The sequence below is a fragment of the Cololabis saira genome, chromosome 16 (genome assembly GCF_033807715.1).
Source record: "Cololabis saira isolate AMF1-May2022 chromosome 16, fColSai1.1, whole genome shotgun sequence".
In the NCBI taxonomy this organism is placed as follows: Eukaryota; Metazoa; Chordata; class Actinopteri; order Beloniformes; family Belonidae; genus Cololabis; species Cololabis saira.
The window spans coordinates 16459047-16481629 of record NC_084602.1 but is presented as its reverse complement, the minus strand read 5'-3'; the positions used below and the strand labels follow the sequence as shown (position 1 = coordinate 16481629).

The 22583-nt window shown below is 46.6% G+C and overlaps 1 protein-coding gene across 1 annotated transcript; it reads left to right on the top strand.

Annotated features, from left to right (window-relative positions):
• The first annotated feature begins 6576 nt into the window (after positions 1–6576).
• Positions 6577–10926, top strand: zfp36l1a (zinc finger protein 36, C3H type-like 1a). Its single transcript, XM_061743673.1, has 2 exons — positions 6577–6656; positions 7532–10926. Exons 1-2 carry the CDS (start codon positions 6606–6608, stop codon positions 8597–8599), a joined length of 1119 nt encoding a protein of 372 aa, XP_061599657.1. The 5' UTR covers positions 6577–6605; the 3' UTR covers positions 8600–10926.
• The last annotated feature ends 11657 nt before the right edge of the window (positions 10927–22583 follow it).

Genomic DNA, 22583 nt, shown 5'->3' with positions numbered 1-22583 from the left:
GTCATGATGCACCAACACATCCACAACCCTTTTTCTTTCAAAAGGGGGAAGACAACAACATCAACAAGTCCAGCAGGTGAAGTAATTAGTACATGGACCTTAGTTCTAGACATCCGGGATCGAGTCATGTCATTTTGTTTTTCCTTCATCAGTTCCTCCACCCTCTTGGACACTGGTTCTCTTGCAAAGTCTGCCGTCCTCTTCACTCTGTTTGATTGGACTTCATCAAGAAAGCTCCTCCGTCACCGACTGGTGCTTTCGCTGATGGTACACGCTCCAAACATTAACCTGCACAGTGAAAAATAACAAACAAGAGAGGTATTCAGAATAAAACCAGTTCAAAGCCGAGGGGATCTTTACGAAGCATCTGCAACGGGTGATATTTTTAGTGTTTTTATATGCAAGAACTCATGATGCTGCAGCATTTTATTCTGGCCACTGGACTGCCATCAGAAAGAGAAAAGGGTTGCAAAAACAGGCTACATTTGAAGAAAAGAAAATATGCAGCCAATAAACATGCAGATGAACACACCAGAGCCAGGGAACTGAATTTGTGTATAAATGACTAGCTTTACATAATACAGGGTTATGCCACAACAACTCATTAATTGTGTGCTTTCTTACTGTGTGAGGTATGTGAGGGTAATAATGTGAGGGTAATAAGGCAAACAAAAGGACTTGAAATGAATAGATACTGTAATTTAAGGATGGCGCAACAGGAATGCTGAATATGAGATAAACTGAAATCGAAAGATTCTTTGATGGATGGTAGCATTTCTGCACTTGATTACTGTGTAAGTATTACATCTAGCAGTGCTCGCTGTACTTGGAGCTCATTTCATGCTGTTTCGTGTGCTCAGCTTTTCTAAATGTGTGGAATAAATTTGCCTATGTTTACTCTAAAGGCATGCACATGCCAGATGTTGCGTGTGGAGCTCTTAGGAGCCACTCGAGAACTAAAAAGACCTTCACTACCAACATAAGACAAAAAAAAGCTCTCAAACCTTGAAACTGAATAGTGCATTCATGTAGCCGTCAGCAGGTAATTACAAATGCTATCATTCTACTGGCAATACATACGGGCACCAAAAAGGTTTACAATTAGAGTGACAATAAAAGCCTGCCGAGTAAGGAACTGAACGTCAACATGTGCTCTGGGTCGACTGAGAGCGGCTGTCCGACGGCTGATCCTATTCTCAAAACTCAGCAGCATTTAACGAGGACGGCCTTTCATCAGTTCATACATCATCAGAAGCTAATATCCAAATGCCTTTTCAACATAAGTGAACGCAATTGAACAGAATTGCGTAGCCAGACCACAAGTGCGTCCCGGTCAGGGATATCAATAGCTGGAGGGGAGTCGTATCCAGCTCATTAAGTCTGCGGGGCATAAAGTGTGAGAAAAGTGGGCAGGGTCACATGGGCGATTGGCTTTGTGAATTGTCCAAAGCCGGACACATGGACTGTGTAATTCTAGTCCAGGAGTGACCACACAGGACCGGTTGTGAGGTCTGTGAGAGCTGCAGGATTGAGACAGATGGGACAGGGGGCAAGTGAGAGAATGCCTTCCACTGTTCCAATGCCATACAAAGCCCATTGATTTTCCCCTTGTGTTGAGTGAGGAGCGAAGGAATATCCTGTTTCAGCGTCCGTCGCCGGTCAATGACACCCGGGCCGGGGTCAGGGCTGTCCGGCCCTCGTTGCAGAAGCCCAGAAGTAATGGTGACGAGGCAAACACCAGAACCCTGCTAGTATCACTGCAATCCCTACGATCCAAACGGGAAACCAAACTCTCCCTTCCCCGGGAGGCCTCGGGATAGACAGAGAGATTGTTCCTCAGGAAACGCGGGTCAGGAAGTCAGATGAGGAAGCTGGCCTTTCGGTCTAAATACAACCCCCCTCTAGAGAATTTCGTGCCAGCAAAGAACCGGACAGTAAATCTTCTGTAAGTGCTGACCCCTCACTCTCTTGTTTTGTTGCTATTTTTTGCGAGCTGGACTCTAACCAGAGCATCATCATTTTTTGTTTGCTTTTTGCTGTTTTAATCCAAACTGGCACCAAAGGAACCGCAAACCAGGATGGTGTTTGTTTTGAATTCTGCTCATAATTGCGACACTGTGACGTGTTAGTGAGCCAGCCAGGCCTCGCGCTGATGCCACATCCCACCCAGTGTTAGATGGAGTGCACTGGAAGTGAGCGAACGGACATGTTGGAGCGATCCATGGGAACAACATGAGCAAGAGCAGTCAGCGGTTCACCACCAACAATGCTGTGGCTGCTCTTATGCACAATTAATCGCTACAAGTTCTTATTTTCCTCCTAACCTCAATCTTTCTCCCCCCACAATCTCCCCTCCGCTGAGGCGAGCTTCACCCTGCACGATGACCACAGCGCTCCCATATGAACTTGGCATTCCGTGAGACATGAAAGGAGGCAATCATGTAGCCCTGGCCGTCAAAGCCTACACAGACAAGAGCCAGATCACACGGACTGGGATGTTGGGAACCGAGTGTAAACAGACATAAAACCCATGTAGTTTCAAAGTGAACACAGGCTGACACACAGTCGAGAAATCAAACTCTGCTCGAACTTGGCCATCCTTGACCACCGATTGCTCAACACGCAGCTGGCTGATGAGCTGTCCTGTCAGAGTTTCGAAAGATGTGCTCACTTGCTGGCAAAAATAGGAAGTTATTGGAGTGTTAAGTAATCTATGGCTTTAAATGGAGCTGAAACACCACCGATTGTAGTCCTTTAATAAGTCATGCTAGATATAGGTTAAAGGGAGCTCGTGCTGCTATATAACATATCAGAGGAGATTTAGTGCCTTTTTCTGACTGCCAGGAGAGGATATTCCACCAGTGCATGCTTCACAATCACTGACATCAATGGATGAGATTTCCAACTCAACATACGAGAATTAGCAAAATATTCTTACTGATGAGAAACGGTTCCACTTCTAGGTACTAATGCAGTCATAAATAGCTCTAAGTTGTGGAAGAATTAAAAACACACGAGTGTAGGAGGGTTGTTTTTTCTTCCTAAACAGACAGTTCAGCTGAAGAAAGTGCACCATCTGAATCCTATATGTGAGTGGTATTCATCACCAACCTTATGAAACCCCAGAACACGCATTATGTTCCAACGCAGAAGTAAAAATACTACTTAAAACATTGTTTAATCAGCTTGTGGTCACATTCAGGGGAGATGTGGTGCTGTGCAGTTTAAGATTAGCCCACAACCTTTGTGAGCAGTTGTGTGTTGGGTCAATAAGTCTCTTTGCTTCATATAAGTAAGTTAGTGTGTCAGTGGAGTGGCTGATTACACAATATGTAGTGTTGTGCTGCGCCCTGATTCAACACAAAGAAGGAGGTGGGTTTGACTGAGCTGACCTGTGTGTTTCATTTTTCTTTTTTTTTTATCTCACACAGGAGGTGTAACCAGTCCACTCTAAAGTTAAACTGTAGGTAAACATACAATCACTTAAAATATATTCAAAGAGAGGAGAGAGTTTGAGAAATTAAGAGGACGGAGAACATGAAGAACTCTGCCCTCTGCTGGCTGCAATGCAGGACTACAGCAATTACAGTCACTACCAACAACTTGTTGTGTTTCTCAGTGACTTCTTTCATCTCCTGCTTAGTTAGATAAAAATTAAACATCCTGTCATCCCACTTAAATATTATCAGTGACCTCAAGCTCCATCCCCATCCTCCCTTCTGGGGAGTGGATGACAGCACTAAAGCAGAAATCAAACCAGGCAGCAGAGGCTGAGGAGTGACCGACTGCAGCTCAGAGCACAGCCTTGACCCCGAGGTGCATTAACCCACAGAAATGGACTTCATACTGTCAACAGTGAGGGAAAAGTGGAGAAGAGAAGCTGACACGTACTTCATTTTGTGCTTTTCACCATGGACGTTAGAAATCCAACATAAGAAAATTTGTTAAAAAGATTAACTTTCACGGTTAATTAAAAATTCCAGGTGCTTTTCAAGCAGTGTATACCAAATATTCTCTAATTCTTCCTATTATGTTTTTCTCACGTTGATGGTCAATTGACAGTACTTGGATTTCAAAATGTGTATCAGACAAAACGAGACACTCAAGAGACATCCTGTCGGGCTTTCAGAAGGGAATTTTTACCTAAAGGGCATCTCTCACCTGAAAAAAAGTGTGCAATTTTGAGGAAGTCGCTCCTTATATGTGAAGAGAAGTGACTAGAGACGTGGAAAAATTACTTTTGTCACTCCAGGGCCCGGGGGGATTTGGCACTGAAGCCCACAAATGCTGTTCTGCTATCAAAAGATGCTGGCAAACAGAAATGAAAATCCAGGGGCATGTGCAAACTTTTGCCATGCACAATGTCAGAGGTATGTCAGCAGTGAAGCAGGTTAACTGCTTGCATGCTAAAAGTAAGACTCTCTGACTTCATCCCCTGAGAGTGCAGGCTGATTTATTTTTTTTTTTTTCATAGATATTTTCGTTTTTGGCAGGAAACAGGTGCCTCCTCCTGAACCTGGTGGAGCGACTGCGTTGCACAATAATGAGCAGGCACGGTGCATCTGAGAGTATTAAAGTAAACAACTCCAACATGCCAGGCTTCTTGAGGCCAGGGCTGAATACAGAGGACATTATTTGAGCTTTGCTGACCTGGTTCGAATAATGCATGAGTGTCTGCGGTGAAACTTCCAGCTCCGACATCATAACCACATGAGTACACTCCACTTAAACGCTGGCTCTGATTCTGTTTAATGTGTGACATATTACATGCTCTTAAAGCAATTTCACACCAGCTACAGGTTGCTTTCTGTGTGTGTGTGTTCGCTGGGGAAAAAAACAAAAAGCCCTGACTACCCCCCTCTTGGTTCCGTGCAACATTTATTCCTTCGAGGGAGACAATCGATCTGATCCACTTAATCAATCAGCGACCAGGCCTTTGAACTGCAGACGTGATTTCCAGCAAGCCTGTCATCCCACCCTGTCGTCTGTGAAAACACTCCAGGGGGAGATTACTCCACACAGCCCTGCGCTCGTAAAAACTCTTTTTATGTTCAAACACACCCTCGTTCCTCGCCGCTCGTTCAACAGAGTCTGGGAGAAGCAAGCGTGGACTTATAGCTGCTTTTTTTCCTGCACCGTTTGGAGCGTCTGCAGTTTTTTACGAAGGCCTGCTGTTGTACTGTAACAAGCCCTCATTCCTGACCGTCTGTTTCAACTGAATTAAACTTCTCAGTGGAAAAAAGAAGGAAAAAAAAACAACCTTCCCCTGCCTCCTTCTGGCTGCAAACAGAGACAAAGATCTCCACCCCCTATGCGGCTTCTGTATGGGCAAAAAGAAGAGGAAGGGGAAAGGGAATGTTTTGCCTCCCCATCCCCACCCCTCCTCATTCACCTCCCTGGGGCAGTACTGTGTAGTAATAAACGTCCCCCATAAATCTTCTCCTCATGCCATCATCCCCTCCTCCAACTTTTTTTTTTGTTAACAGCTCACTCCCCCGCCGCCCCGGACTCCCCTGCCTCTCCATTCCCTCCTCTGCTTTCCATTGCAACCCAACCCTGACATAAGTTCATGGCTGATGGCTGCTCTGTCATGAGTTTTGGGAAGCAGGAGGAAGGAAGAATATGGACCACAACAGATTTGTGTTGTCCCCCCCACCCCCCCCAGTCGGTCGCCCGGCTCTGTTCCTCAGGTCTCATTGTGTGACAGGCTGCGGTTGAATCCAGTGAGGTCACTTGCGTATCAGGTTATATCACCTGTCTGATGAAAATGATATGATTCAATTCAGGAGTGCAGTTTTACATTCACTGGGAAGCCATAACAGATGAGCTGGGAGGAGGGGGGGAGAGAAGGGATTAATGATCTGTGGAGGGGTAAGAGTTAAAAGCCCTGGAAAGTCCCACAAGTGAGTTTACAGTCCAGCAATTAAGAGTAAATTAATTACAGAGTAGTGGATGGGAGCTAAAACCCTGAGGATAACGCAAGTGCTTTCCAGTAAACAACCCCAGACTGCTGAGGAACCAGAGATTAGTTCTTTCTTTGAATGGGTTGAAGCTGTTTGCTTTACATGTAACTTTTCCTCCCACAAAAGTTTAAAAAGTCCTACTTTTTTCTTTTTTTTTTTTTTATCAAATGTTAAATAAGACGCGTGATAACCTGAAAGAGGAAAAAAAAAAAAAAAAAGTAGTTGCGAACATAAACAGTTATTTCACTACATGCAACTGTTGAGGACGCACTGCAACAAACCCAAGTTTTCAGTCGCTGAAGAGGGAGAGGAGAGGGAGGAGGAAAAGAGGGGGAGAGAGAGAGAAAAAAAGGAAAAAAGTTACTGAAAGTTGACGCCCAGAGCGCCGAAGCTCCTCCTGCAAAGGATTATAAGCAAATGTGTGAGTCGGGTCGGGGCAGAGGGGGAGTCTGCAGGTCCAAAAACACGCACCAGGAGCTGCGAATCAGGAGTCCCGCAGACCTGCGCAACTTTCCAGCCAGAACCGCGTTGGGCGACTGTTTTTTTTTTTTTTTTTTTATAAACTTTTTTTTTTTTTTTTTTTTTTTTTACATTTATTTATTATTATTATTTTTAAAGAATTGAATCCTGGTCGCTGCAAAAATGAGTACAGCGGTCGTGTCGCCTTTCTTCGACTTCGAAGTCCTGAACAAGGTATGTAAAAAGTTGAGCTGTGGTCGGCCTGGTAGCGTTAGCAGGGAGGAGGAGGCTGTGCAGGAATGACGAGCTGCTTTTCTCCACCATCACCCCCCTCTCCACCTCGTCTCCTCCTGGCCCCCGGCTCTGTTGTGTCCCTGCTGCTGTTTACTCTTTAATGTCAGATAAAAGCGCGTGCGGAGGCCTCGCAGCGTCCCCGCTCCTCTCTAACTTTGTGCCACATCAGCACGAGGACCCTTCACGGGTCAGACTAGGGGGGGGAACTTACCTGTTTCTGGTGCTTTTATACCCCCCGGGAGGCTTTTCCGCCCCCCTTTTTAGTGCTGTAAGCAGCCACATGGCTCCATAATCATTGACAGGTTTGTTCAGTTGCAACATTGTTGTGTTTAACCGAGTTAAACTGGTTACAGCGCCGTAAAGCGTATTTGCATACATTTCTTTAACCATCCCGCCAGATTTCTCTCAGAGGCACTTTTTTTCCCGCTTTAGTTTGATTTGTATACTCCTAACTGTTAACGTTTTATGTAAATTAGTGGTTGAACTGGTATGAGTTAGTTGGGAAGAGCATTGGACGGGTTTTCCTGCTGAAACACTGAAGTCTGAGGTTCTTGAATGCATCATTATCTATCCAACATGGTGTGTTTGTAGGCCTCTCATGTGCTGCTGCTGCTGCTGCTGCTGCTGCTGCTGCTGGTTCATTTACTAAACAGGCTCACATTCCTAACTGGGCAACTTGCCAAACCAGCTGCTTTTCTATAGACCTGTATCCGCTTATGTTGTCGCAGCCAAAAAGAACAAATGCAATCCGAGATTTCACCGCTTCAGTCCTAACGATGTCTTTCTATCTTTTTTTCTTTTTCCCCTCCCTGCAGAACAACAAACTGCTCAGCTATAACAGTAACCTGGGCGGCCCTCACACCATGTCGGTCCCTTGCACTGGCACCAACTTGTCCATCTCCAATCCCGCCGGAGCCCTGCTGGACAGGAAGGCGGTGGGATCTCCCTCGGTCGGAGGCGTGTACCAGCGGCGGCACTCTGTCAGCAGCACAAAGTACAGCCAGAACCAGTTCCTGAACAGCCTGAAGGCGGTGGAGCACTCCTCGCTTATCTCAGGGGTTGGCAACGCCAGCAGCAACAAGGAAAACCGCCTGCGAGATCGCTCCTTCTCCGAGACGGGCGACAGGCTGGTCAGCAAGTGCCTGGGCCCCGCCAGTCCCACCTGTGGCAGCAGCCAAGTGAACTCCAGCCGCTACAAGACGGAGCTTTGCAGGCCCTTCGAGGAGAACGGTTCCTGCAAATATGGCGACAAATGCCAGTTTGCCCATGGAATCCACGAACTGCGCAACCTGAGCCGCCATCCCAAATACAAAACTGAGCTGTGCCGCACCTTCCACACCATCGGGTTCTGCCCATATGGGCCTCGCTGCCATTTCATCCACAACGCCGAGGAGCGCCGCGGACCCCCCCAGCAGAGCTCTCCTCTAAACTCTTCCAACAAGATGGAGAGGCCCCGGCTGCAGCACAGCTACAGTTTTGCCGGTTTCTCCACTTCGGCTGGGCTGAGAGACAGCCCCACCTCGGTCACCCCGCCACCCATGTTCTTCCCAGATGAGATGCCAGACTGGCCCAGCAGCAACCCCTTCACCTACTCCAGCCAGGAGCTGGCCAACCTGTTTGTGCCCAGCCTCAGCGCCGGCCCCATCGGCACCGAGCCCAGCACCCCTGCGCCTCCCTCTCCGACAAGCACGCCCTTATACTTCAGACCCATGTTGGAGTCCCCTCAGATGTTCGAGTCTCCATCCAGCCCGCCAGACTCGCTCTCAGACCAAGAAGGTTACCAGAGCAGCTCTGGTGGCAGCCTGAGCGGCTCAGAGTCCCCGACGCTGGACACCACCCGGCGTCTCCCCATCTTCAGCCGCCTCTCGATCTCTGACGACTAGACTGCACGCTTCCACCAGCATCTTCAGCTCGATGACACAAAGAGAACATGGCACTCCCCTCTACCTCTGCCACCTTCTCGAGCTCCACCAGGCCCCTTCTACACAACACACTGTTCAGTTCCTTCTCATTGTAAGGATGCAATCGATTTAAGGGAACTTTTTTTCTTAACTCAAATGATCACTTCACCCCAGTCAATCTGCACGGCAAGGTTTGAAAATGATGCCATGTGTCATAGTGCCAAATGAGGAGAGGAAATTGAACAATGAGAATCATGAGAACAAGATGACTGTTTTGCCAGGTGCCACTTGATTTTTTTTTTTTTTCTCCTCTTTCTTTATTTGTTCTTGAATGTGTAGCAGCACAAGTGGCCTTGGACAGGGGAGTGCATTGCACTAGCCCCCAGACCCCTCCTCCCTCCTTCCCTCCCTCCTTCCTTCCCTCCCCTGATGATACCACTTCCCCCTCCCGAGCTAGCTAGACGGTGCTCACTAATGTAGCTGTAGCTCTATCGCAGACATTTTTACAGACTGATAATAAACGTTAATGGAGGTGGAAAATAAAAATTACAGACCCTGAAAATATATGAATAGTTTTTAAGGAATGGGAAAAAAAAGGTAAAGTGCCTGGGGTGGTTTTCTGCATGTGTTATGGGTGAATGGACTACTGTGTTTTTTTTTTTTATTTTGTTTTTTTCCCTTCTTTCACTCTTCCATTCGCTCCCACCCCTCCTGTCACGGTTCTTCTCAAGCCCCTCTTCTTATGTAATTGAACGAGTCTGCAAGAAGGACTTTGAACTGGAAGTTGGTCATATCCTAAGCCCTGCCCCCTTCTGAGCTTTCTTCCTGTTGCTGGTCACTGGCTCTTTTTCTTTTTTTTTTTTTTTTTTTTTTTTTCTCCTCTGGGATGGAAGTCTTGATGTCAAACTGAACATTAACCCCTGTTCATTTTTGCCCAGCCCCCACCCTCATTCATCCGCGCTGATTTAGGGAATTCCAGCATTCCCAGTGGTGCGGTTTGTTCACCCGACGACTTAGAGAAATCTGATCTTCAAGCTATTTTACTTTACTTTTTTCCCTCCACTTCGCAACCTGCTCTGAGGAGCACCCTGTACTCATTACATCCCTTTTGCTTTCATTATTTGATAATTATTTTTTATTAATGTTATTATTACGGTTATTATTATTTGAGAAACCTTCCAGAAAGAAGGTTTGTGTGTCACTGCTTATTTAACTTATCAGAACATATTTATTGGTGATCATATGCATTTTTTTTTTGTTAATTTTGTTTTTTGTATTTATCTGGATAATGAACAATAGAATATATTTTCTTTTATGTTAAATTATGATCTTCCATATTAATCTAAAGATTGTGAAGACGTTTTTGTCAGTTTCCTTTTTTTCACAGTTTAATATATTGTACTTCAATGACTTTTGTTCTGCAACTACACTTTGTCAAAAATGAAACTAATTTAAAGCAGAAAATGCAAAGAAAAAAAACTTTTGCGTTTTGATTATTTATTGTATTTTGTTTTTTTTTTATTTTTTTCTCCTTGCTCCCTTTTCATTGGACTGCAATTCCATTTGAACTAGATTTGCTCGTGTTCATTCCCGGACTTTTTTTTTTTTTTTTTTTTTTTCCCTCCACACTGCCAATAATCTGACAGTAACAGTTGTTAACTGTTAATCACATTAATATTATGTTAATTCAACTCGTCTGTTTCTTCTCGGAGCTCGTCCCCACTTTGAAGAGAAGTACTGACGCAGAACCTGGGTTGATGGAAGTTAATGTAAAAGGGTGCCAAACAATCACAAAGAAAGACCCCTCGCATCACTGGTTTAGGAGCAGTTCAGAGTTTGAAGACTGGTTATGTTCAGATTTCGTAATGGTTGTTGCATCCCGGTCTGTTAGAACAAGCAATAGCTGTGACCAAATGGGTTGAGGAAAGTTTAAATTGGTTGGATGCTTGATGCACTTGTTTGGCCCCCTCTTGACCAGTGGAAGTGCCTCTTTGAATACATTCCAGGTAGCTAAGGCTTCTTGGCCTTTTTATATTTGATAATGGAGGACAGTTTCTCTCTTTTCTTTTTTTTTTTTAGTAGGTCTCTTGTTCCATGTTGCCTTCATGTGTTTGGAAGAGGTGAACAGATTCTGACACAAAGAAAGTAAAACTGTTGAATGTAATTTTTTTTTTTTCAGCCATGTGTTTTCACTACAGTAATTTCTGTGAGTTTATTAGAAAACCTGTTGGGTTTCTGTTTTTTTTCCTCTTTTTGTAAGTATTGATTGCAGTTAAGTCAATAAACCCCATATTTTTTGGAAAAGTTAAGCTGTGTCATGAGTTGTCTGGAAAAAGTAATGCAGATTTATTCCTCCTTTTACTCCTTTTAGTTCACAATGCAGGATAGTGTAAATAAATATGTTCATATTAATATTATCCCAACACTCAAGCTTTTATGATTTCTTCACATTATTTGGGGAGGCAGCAGAAGCATTTTATTTTGAAAACTCACAGAATATTATCACTCGGTAGTATTCAATGTCTCAGGTACACTGCAAACAAACAGTTTGCAGTGTTCTTTTAATGCTGCTTTTAAACTAGACCCAGCCTATCTAAAGAGACTAAATTCTTTAAAATATTTAGTTTGAACATACAAATGGAGCTCGCTGCACTGCCTTCTCGCCCCCTCCTCTGCGTCTGTTGCTGGACTGAAGGGAGTTTCACGGTGCAGAAAGTTGATTGGAGGGACGCTCAGACCGGTCAGGCCGAGGGGTATTGACCCGTGGATAATCAAAGTCTGATCCACTGAACAAATTCGGTTGCACAAACACTCAACACTCCTGCTTTCGGCTAAAATATTGATTAGAGGGTGGTGTAACCATAAAGTTTCCAAGAATCTAAAACGGGATTTGCAGAAGTACTGACCCTGACTTTTGATCCTGAGTTTAAAAAGTCGATTATTGTGAGATAGTAAAAGTGGGACAAACAGTTGGCAAGACACTGATACCCCGATGTGTTCGTCTACATGACTGCAGGAAAGGAAACGCACTTTAAACCAAATCGTTGAACCCAGACGATGTTAAAAGGCTGAACTGGGGAAGAGAATAATTACAGATACAAATCTACAACCAGCTCGGTGTTTCTTTTCAGAAATAAAAACAGCTTCCCCACTTACACACTCCTGACATTTCCGTCTGTCCGTGTTTATACGCTCTCAGGTTGCAGGGAGGAGCGGTGACAGGAACTCCCATTCTTCCTCAACACCGCGACCCGTCGCCGTTGACCTACGGAGACCCCGTCACTCCCGCCCACAAAACCTAAACCCTGGAGACTCCTGCCCTCGTCTTTTTGTTCGGTCTCATTTATAAACAAGCTGCTGCCCCTTCCAAGAGCATTTACTCCAACTTTATCTCTCCATCTGCAGAGCTGCTGGAAATCAGTCCCGACACATTCTACGTGGGCGCTGTGCATTTCTCTTAATTCAGCAAAAAAGTTAAAGTTCTCCGCAGCCAGAAAAACCCAAACGAGAGCTTGTGGCTTACAAAACAAAGCAATAATCAGCCGCGCACTTGGCGGCAGGAGCAGAAGTGAAACGGCAGCGTTGTAAGTCAATAATACACGAAGAGCTAATTTCAAAAGAAAAGGTTGTACAATACAGTCTGCAAGCTTTTGAATGCGATAAATGTTTTTGGCTAACGCCGGGTGTTTCTCTCTTCATGCAGAGATGAATGTTTCATGTGGAGTAATGGCTCCAAAGCCCCTTACGTGGTTTAAAATGTAGCGTTTTTATGCACCATTATGTGTTTTTGTTACTTATCACCACTGTTAAGATGTAAAACATGCATTTGACGTGTTTCTGCGCTTGTTTATGTGGTGTTAACACATGCAATGTATGTTAGGAGAAAAAATAACTTGAATGTTTTATTTGGTGCAACTTGAAGTGCAAAGGGAAAAAAGAGCATGTTTCAGAGAAAGGTTAAACCCCAGGTAAGAATAACTCATGCAAACTCTTACAGAAGAATGTGGTATTTGCAGTAAGAAGCACATGAAAGAGGGCTGTTTCCTGTTTGTGCGCTGCGTGCATAGAGGCACCTTGATACAAAGCACCAGGAAGTGGGTTTCTGAAGGTGGCGGATGCCGGTGTCGGGGGGGGGGGGGGGGGGGGGGGGGGGGTCGTCTGCTCTTTGAGATGGTGGTGAACAAAAAGAGAAAAAGAACAAGAAAACTTCCATTACTCGGTGGCATTTGACAGCAGGTAACTTTCCTACATGGAGACTTACGGGGCGGGGGGCGCAGATGCGGTTTATTCATTGCTTCCTGTGCGACAAGTGTGAGGCCCTTTCTGTACTCTCAGTCACCCGATGTTCGCTCACCTTTAACCTCCAGCATTGGGCAAGAGAATACCGCAGCATGTACACTTTGTAAATGTGTTATCAGAGGAAGGTCTACCTCCCTGTTTGTGAAAGAGGTGAGCAAACAGCGCCGATGTGCTAACCCGTCCCTTATCTGGCCTTTCAGCTGAGACCGGCCTCGCTGCAGCCCTCCGCGCAGGCATGCATGCATGCACGACTGCCGCGCCGCTGCAGCATGCTGCAGGTGTGCTGGAGGAGCTCATTAATCACTGAGGTCAACGTTGACGGAGCAGGTTTGGTTACAGCCCATTCTGAGAGGGCTTTGTCCGGAGAGAAAAACGGAGGCACAATTAACCTCCTTCAGATGCCGCCGGATCAGAGACCTGCATCGGGAACGTCCACCTAAGCAAACACGACACATTTACTGTGACTGCAGTGATATTCCACTCAACGGAGAGAGAAACAGAGACAGAGAAAGAGAGAGAGAGAGAGAGAGAGGCGGGAAAAGTGCAACGGTGGGGCTGCAACAGTGATTTTGAAATCAGTTTCTTCCAGAGAGGCAAGATTTGCCCCGCCGATCAGGTGCTTTCTCATGTGAGACCAGCAGCTAGTTAGCTTTGCTTAGCATGAATTAAAAAGAAAAAAGAGAGGGATAAAAAAGGACAAACAGAAAGACCCCCTCGCCCTGTCAGGAGGCAAACTGATGTGGATACCAGCATCTGTGAAGCACCAAATCAATGCAAAACGAACAACCAATGTAGCATTTTGGATCGAGTTAAGGCTACTTAAATGAGAAAAAGGCTGTTAAAACTACTACGCGAATCTCAAACCCGCTGACCTTGCTGTGACAGAACAGACTCACAACCAGACTCCGGAGACCAAGGTCCGTTTCTGCATCTGTTCAATGAAAATACACCTTTAAGCCTGTTCTGACTGTAGCTGCAAACATTTAGCTCTCTGTTTTGTGTAAGCTCCAACCGGGGGGGGGGGGGGGCTGTGAGGAACTACCGTCTTGTTTTCCCAAATATTGAAATTCTTAGCTTTAATTACGGGGATGGGTTGCATATTTTGTGTTGACAAGGGGGCCTTCTCATCCCACATCTAATCCCTTCCTGAAAATTAACAGTCTGCAGCATGTGTTTTGCTGTTTGGGAAGTTTGCTTTCAGGATACAAAACAACGCAGATTACCGACGAAGAAAGTGGGACACCCAATGCTCAAATCTAGGGAAAATACTCTTAATAACTTTGGCTTTAACAAAACCACCGTTTTGCAGTGTACTGAAGCTCTTCCTCTGACATAAATAAAAAGAAGAGGAAGATATCCGATAGTCATGCTCAAGCTTTAACCGCAACGCTTCAGCTTCCATGCAGCTCTAATCTCGGTGTATGTTTCAAATGTCGGTCTTTATCTTTGTAGGGCCATACGCCATACGTCCCGGTGAAAATGATGGCGCATCATCAAAGACAGAAGTCACAAACACTCCCCGACCCTCCTCTCTGCCCTTAACTAGCAGACTGAGGCCGTGACTCGTAGCTCACCGGGTAATGACCATTAACCTGGATCCAGTGTCACACGGGCTTTCCTTCCCCCGGGGCTAAGTGGCAACCCTTGACCCGCCAAAAGAAAGAAACAGACGACACATGTGTTGAGCGGAGGATGCCGGGAGGTGAGAGAGCCTCGGAGGAAAGGACCGGTGACGGCTGTCTGACAGGTTATGGAAACACGTCCTTCCACTCCTTCATGTTTTGACAGGAAAACAAACACAAAGCCACCGAGTTCTCTCTGAGCGCCGCACAAATGGACTTATTTGTAGTGATTCGCGCCCGTCCCGGGGTGCCCGTCCTGACCCTGACAGTGTTGTGCTTTGGTTCTCGGGTCCGCCGGGCCGAGCGAGTCACTTGCTTCAGCTCTCACGAGTGTTTAACCACTTTAGCCGTGGCAGGTTCTGGGAGCAGAGCAGCCTGCACTGGCAGGCCCGGCACACCTGTGTCGCACTTGGACTCAAAGCCCCACGCTTACCAAAGAATCCCAGATTATTACATCTCACTTCTTACCGCCGGCTATTTTCTAGCAGCTATGAAGACACCGTGTTCCTTAAAGTCCTTGTAAAGACCTGGGAACGGGCCGTCAAACGGGTTGTGGATCAGTTGTTGTGGATAAATCAGTGGTTCCGCACCTTTCCATCACATGACCTCCGAGTACAAAGCCACTTGTAAATACTGCTCCCGGTCACAATGACAGCACTCAAAGGTCTGAATTATTAAACACCTCAGCAGGTAAAGTAAACAGCCCTGGAAATCCTCTCACTCATCTGTTCACCCACAATAAGGTCCAGTTCCTCCCTGTGTAGCAACAGCTAATTTGTCAATAATGAACCTTTATTGTAAAAGTTGTGGGCTTCCTGACATTTGAATCAACTACTTTTACATAAATAAATATTTGTACTAATATAAATGGTTACAAATGCGCCCCATCAGTATAGCAACAGAGCAGAGATAGAACGCCCGGGGCAGCTTTTCAACCCACGATGGGACCATGAGGTAAGACAGACTGGTCTCAGGGCAGAAAACTCCCAGGCTCAGAACTGGCGTCAGCATTTCATGGGAATGAAATGAAAGAAATAGTTGTTTTTTTTTCTATACTTGTGAGGCTTTATTTGGATTAGAATGAAATGACTAGCCAATCAAAAGCTTTGACAGAACACAAGCTTAACTTTGGGAAGCTTATATCTGAAAATACGCCATTCAGTAAGATGTTCAGAGGTTCTGTGACATTGTAGACTCACTTCTGAGAACCCGGCCAATCATCCTCATCAACTAGTCTGGTGTCTCTGGATTCGACTCCTGATTTCCAGTACCAGTGGACCCAGAAGAAGCTGTCTCTGCACACCGCTGAATATACACGCCATCACCCAGAGAAAGGACTTGTGCGATGGAGGCAGCACCACAACCAGACTAGAATCAACAACAGACATGCAAGATTGCGTGTAGTGGGGTAGGAATGTCGGTGAAGGACTGTTGTTGGTTTTGCAGCGAAAACTTGCTGATCCAAGGTGTTATTCTTGGTTATCTCGGTCAGCAAGAGTGCTGGCTTTTGGACGCTCATGCATGAGTCATCACATGAAGCCCGCCTGTGCGATTGGTTCAGTGTACTGCTGGGATGATGGTAGCGGTACCAGACCCATTTCACAGGGGTCAGAATGATCCGGATTGTCCATTTTGTCTCCCACCCGACTATCTATCAGTATCAGCGTGATCAAATGGTGGAATCATAGAAGCCCACCACCCTGAGGAAAGGGGGTGGAGTTGGGCTGAGTGGTTGACTCCGCCCCCTAAAGCTGACAGCTGTGACCAGAGCTGTAAAGACGCTGAAAGAGGGAGCTGTTGTATCATATCAATTAAAGGATGTTACAGATCCAGACCTCAGGAAATTTGCAAAACAAAACAAAACAACAATAAAAAAAGGCACATTGTGTCCCCTTTATAACTCACTGAACCATACTGAAGCTATAAACAACACCTCGCACATGACGTTCAGTTTTGTTTCGCAGCATCTGTTTCCTCTGGCGGCGGTGGCGGCGCTGCAAAATCGTTTCATTCTCACTTCTCAAAAGCAAGTTTTCAGTTTCTCACCGGTCCTCGTGTCGATCTATGTGACCTCAGAGAGACAATTTTAGAAATAAACACAATCCTGCGCGGCCGCCACCCACAGACGCGCAGCGGGCCGTGGATGATCGACAGAGTCGACTAACCAGCCGCTCTGAGTCACTCGTGGCCTAATAGAGGTGAAGAGCAGACAGAAGATGACATCATCAGCGGTAGCTTTACAGGAAGTCCTCGCTCCGTCTTGCGCCGAGGCCAAGTCTACGCTCGGCTCAGATGGCCAGCTCGCATCTACAATCTAGCGTTTCGGCACGGTCACATGATGTTGTTCAGCAAAAATGAATATGAGATAGGGACGAGATAAGACGCAAGGCCAGAAAAGCTGAAAAAGCAGCAACAAAGTAAAGACAGACAAAAGGAGAAGAGACGCGTGACCGGACCCGAGTCACCCCTCCTGCTACTATAAGCATTCGTGTATCGTTTTACTGTTTGTGTTGCAAACGAGCCCCAGATTATCTGGCCTTGGGAAGTTAGGGAATAGTTAAAAGTGAACTCTGTGTCTCTCTTTTGGTGTGTGCGTGTATTTCACAATGATCTGCTGGCCGAGGCTCAGAGAAACAGAGATAAGGGCCGACTGTGAGAAACCACAGATCTCACACCCACTCACAAGGAAAGAGCACACACCGGAGTTGCACGTACGCACACGCCAAGCAAACATGCACGGACGCTCGCGCTCGTGAAGAAATACAAGGCAGATTGTTTGGAAGTGTCTGACTGCAGGTCCGACTCCTCAAGGCGGGACTTGCGCGGAGATAAGGCCCGACCCGAAACCTGTCGAGCTTGATCCTGCCCTGCGCTCAACCCCTCCAGCCTCACCTGCTAACCTGCCGCGACATGCGCTCGTACAGGAAGACAGGAAGGAGGGGTTAAAGCCTAATTTACACAAAGGTCTTGAGTGCTTGTGGTGTAGGGCTGTTGTTGTCGGCCGACTTTTGCAAACGTTACCATAGAAGATCAAGTGGTTGAACCAAATCGAGACCATTATTACTGCAAGTGGATTCAAAAGCACTCTTCAGGGACGAAACTCAGACTTGAACCTTCACGCTCGACTGCTCCGATACTTGATCTAAAAGCTGCTCAAAGGCAAATGTTTGGTCCCTTCTGAAGGATAAAACCTTGAGATTTCCTGGTTTCAGAGCTCAGATCAGACGCCATAAAAACAGCACTGTCTTGTTGAGATCAGCAGGGTTGTGCTCGTACTGCCTTACTTCTTGTGGTATGACTGCAGCATGACTGTTATCTAATGTTACCTAACTTTACACGGATAATGCTGCGCAACAGACACAGCTGTGTACATTTCTCAACTTTATGAGTCCTCTGTTAGATCAAATCATAATAAAATCTCCTTTTCCACTCATCCTGAACCCATATAAGAACATTGATTAAAGGATTTGGAGCAACCAAATAATCCACCCTTCCTATAATACAAACATAAAATCCTTCCACTTGTGGCTAATGTGTTGTGCAAAAGTTTGGGCACCTGGTTTTATCACTCTATCTTTTACTTTTCCGTTCCTACTAATTCCTGCATGTGTTTATACTTCCTCCACTGACACAAATTATCCCTTTATATCTATCTTGACAAGTAAAGCCCATCACAATATCTCCTTATTGCATACAGGCATCACGTAAACTGTATTTTAAAAGGACATTTTGTATATTTCTAAAGCATTTGACTGTATAGCCAATGGCAGGCTGTCATCGGTTTGCGTTCTTAGCATTGTCTTGACTTCTGAGGTGTGAATAAATGTCATGTTTCAGGGTTTCTGTTGCCTTATGGGTTTCTGGACTTGTGTTTTATTTGGTCCTTTAGGTTTGGGCTTGTGTTTAAAAGCTGTTTGCTCTTTTGTGTGTTCTGTTAGGGGCCTCTTTGTGTTGGTACTTCTTGGATTTCTGCCTGAGCAGTGCTTTTGTTTACATCAAGAGATCTTCTTTTATGACTCTGGCCGTCTCATGATCTCCTGCATTTGGGTCCTAAAGGACCTAACGGAGTGGCTGGGGTCCGGTCGGGGAAACTCCCCCTGCCACGAAATGCTCCAGGTGGGACACCCTTTTCCAACCGGTTGGCCGCCTCTGAGACCCAGCTGTGGCAGGTTTTCAGGAAACGTCTTGGTCTGGGAGACCTGAGGAGGACCTGCTCTTATAACTGCCATTATTGACATCACCTGTAAACCGTCTGCTCGTTCTTGCCTCACTTCTACTCCTTGATGAGTATTAATTTGGTTGTCGGTGTGCTACAGGCAGCTGCTGCTGCTAGCTCGTGGCTATGGTTGGTTGAAACAAGGAGCCAGAATATGTGCAGGACTTCAGCGGGCGTTTCCTAACAATAACTAAGAACAAGCCATCGTGCTAAGAAGCTGATTAACATCTAAGTAGGTGTGTGTGTGTGTGTGTGTGTGTGTGTGTGTGTGTGTGTGTGTGTGTGTGTGTGTGTGTGTGTGTGTGTGTGTGTGTGTGTGTGTGTGTGTGTGTGTGTGTGTGTGTGTGTGTGTGTGTGTGTGTGTGTGTGTGTGTGTGTGTAGGCACCTGGATCTTGTTTATGCTTCCAAACAAGTGAGGTCGAGTTTTTTGCAAGCTTCATTTCGAGCTGTAATTTTTTAAACCACATTTACTCTTCAGCCCATTAAGACCTGATGCAGAATAGGTTCTTTTCTACATTTTGAGCTTACAGGACCACACATCTGTCGGACCCAAAGTCTCTTAAATCCAGATGATCATTTATAATAAAATGGTTAACCTCTTCATTTCTTCTCTGAAGCTGAGAAAGGAAATCGTTTTGCAGGCGGTTTGGGGTTTTTTATTGAGAAGCCTCGAGCTTACACGCTTTATTTAAATGAAGTCTTATGTCTGAATGGTCTGTTCTAACATACAGACTATTTGCTGTGTTTAAAAAGTTACTATTAACCCTCAAAGTCCCACGATCGGATCAAAAGCCATACACTTTTCTATCCAGGAAAAAGAGGAAATAAACTAGACCACCTACACAATACTTCTGCGACGATAAAGTTGTTCTCCAAAGAAAACTCACAAGGGTTTTCCAGTCTGAGAATCAGGCATCATTGTTATCAGAAACCCAGAATAACAACCGAGAGGTGGGGGGGGGGGGGCACGGGGGTGTGAGAGGAGGACGAGGCCCAGAGGAAGGCCGCCGCACAATGAGCGTTCGATAAATCACGGCCCTAACCGATTCCACACCTGTGTCCGCTGCCTTCCCAGAAACGCAGAGTCACACGCGCAGCTGCTCTGGAAAATCATCACAACCATAATACCAGGACCCCGGAGTCGCACATTGAGGAGGCTCCGGACACCGAACACCAGCGGCCAGTGGAACAGACCACCCCTTTATGGCAGAAATTGTTATTTTGGCGTGCGACGTTGCTACGACGCCGCACAGCGGTGCACACACAGCTGCACAGTCATCCTGCCGCATGAAAAACGGCAAAAACCGAACGCTTTGAGTAAAGGAAGGTTATCCATCGTGTCGTCAACGGTGGGACGGCGTCGTTCAAATAAACGGCTGTGCGAGGTGGAGGTGACACCGTGTGAGGGAGTGTGTGTGTGTGTGTGTGTGTGCCTGCACAAGCCGAATGTAAACACATAGTATGAACACATACAAGTGTGTATGAGCATGTGTGTGGAGGGGGTGGGGGGCTGTTTACTCGGGCAGCCTCTCAGAGCGTCTCCTGGCCGGCTCCCACTTCCTGCCCTTGCGCCTGGAGCAGCAGTCTGTCTAGTCAGCCACCTCACCCTGACAAGCACACATGCTAAAAGACTTATTGGCCCACTTTAGACGACCTGTGGGGGGGTGGGGGGGGGACGCAGGTCTGCTCTGGGTGGGTGTTTTGAAGGGAGATTGTGGGGGTCTGTGGGGTGTCTGACTTTTTTCACTTTTAATAAAGCTCTCAGCCTGCCTCTGCTCTTTCCCTCTCTCTCTCTCGCTCTCTCTCTCTCTCTCCCTGCTTTTCCTCTGAGTGCTTACAGCTGCGAGGATGAGAAAGAGGAGGGGGGGGGGGTTAGCGGAACAGAGCGAACAGGCTCCACATAGAGAGGGCCCTTCATGAAGTCACATCTGGACCTTTCCCAGAGAGCTCAATAGAGCAGAGAGGCTAATGAAAGTCTTAAGTTATGTAATTGAGCTCTTCCATGTGCACCAGACGGTAATGTTGGCCTGATCCGCGGCACAGGATGTTAGCAAAAAAACCCTACGTGCATTTATGCCCCCACTCGCAAAAGCCTGACAAATTCAGTCATGTTGCTACTGTCATTCCTGCAGCGGCTCGCCTGACGCGGGTTCTGGAGGCGCCGGGCTCCCAGGCCCATACATGGGCCGCTGCGGCGGGAGACTTGGCCTGTGAGGCATAACAAACAGGTTTTGGCATCTGCTGCTACTAAAAAGGCCCCACTTAGGCTGATTGGCCCGCAGTGTTTTGCAGCCCGACGGCAGTGGAAAATATAAGCGTTTGGTGCGATGCACGATTAAATCCGGCGCTCGGTGTAAACAGTTGTAATGTCACTTTGCGCTTTTCCTCTTTTCCGAAAGGACTGCTGATGTTTTGCCTTGCGTTTCACACTGACTCGCACAAGAAAAGTGGGCCGGCTGACTGGGCCGTGGAAAGAAAGGCCTGCACTGTAGGAGCGTACGGCCAGAGGAGGCGCGATGAATGTTGGAGGACGCAGACAAGCGGCCGTGTGTGCGTCTGCACGGGTGTAGGTTGTAACAAATGAGTGGGAATAAGGGCTCCTGTATCAGCGCCAGCTTTGATTTACCTTCCAGAAGAGGGGAGGGTCCTGAAATGAACACCTTGGTGAAACCTGCCGGTGTATAAAGTGTCCACTTCGGGGGGGGGATGGCTTCTTCTGGGGCAAGATGCCAAACTGCAAACTAAGCGCCTCCTTCCATTAATAAAGGAGAAGAATAACAGTGACGGAAAGAAGGACAGGCCAGAGCAACGCTACATTACCTGGCAATTAGACGAAGGGCGGCGGCAATGAGGGGAAATGTGGACCATATGGGAGGGCCGTGTGAGAGGCCACCTGACCCAGGGGGCCCACAACTCTCACATCAACACTCCTCGCCAGACTGGACTTGTTTGAAGTCTTACATAATGCTCGCAGTACCACCCTCTCCTCCTTCTCTCTCAACAGTCTCTCTCAAGACCCCCCCCCCCCCCCCCCCCCCCCCCACCCGCCATCCACTCTTAGACCACAACCACAAAGGCAGGCAGCGGGCCCCGGCCAAGACAAACACAGCCCAGAATCAAATCAATTTTGAGAAGTTATGGTGCAGCTACTCCGGCTTAACATGCTGCCGACAAGCCGCATGACACGGCAGTTACACGAGTGCGCGTGAAGCTCGTGGGGCGTTATGTATCTGCGACTTTAGTGATCAGACACACAACGATGGCGGACACTTTTTTTCACGCATCCCTCCTTCTGCGTTGGTAATCCTGGCGATTATTTAGTGGAAGTTCCCCAGCGCGGCCGAGAGTATTCCAGGGTTTTCCCTCCAGCTGCCCCAGCGCTTGAAAAGGAGACGTTTCCTTTTCCAAGCGAAAAACGATGAGAAAGATTCAGAGTTTAAGAAGACACAAATTCATGCTGAGAAGTCACATTTTACGTCACTTGTTTGTTTAACTTCACATGTCTGGTAGGTTTTCTGACTCGAGTCTGGAGAAGACAATCTGGGACACCATCTGCCCCTGAAAACACACCTCCGCAACCTTGCACTTTGTTTTCATCGCGGACAGAGCCGGATTAAATAAATGGACTACACTAGGCAGACTGTGATTTTTGGGCCCCCCTCCATCAATGTTATTAGGGCCCGAGCACCTACAGTGCATTTATATTCCTAAACGTGCCCAAAAAGTAACCAAATTTTGCACGCAAGCCATGCCTGGCGAAAAATTTGATATTTAATGGTTTGCATTAATGGGCGTTGCAAAATGGCTCAACAGCGCCCCCCTAGAAAA

Bases quoted from the DNA above. Each gene is read 5' to 3' on its own strand.
- zfp36l1a (XM_061743673.1), top strand. From the start codon at position 6,606: ATGAGTACAGCGGTCGTGTCGCCTTTCTTCGACTTCGAAGTCCTGAAC. The intron at 6,657-7,531 runs GTATGTAAAAAG...CCCTCCCTGCAG, and splicing joins ACTTCGAAGTCCTGAACAAG to AACAACAAACTGCTCAGCTA.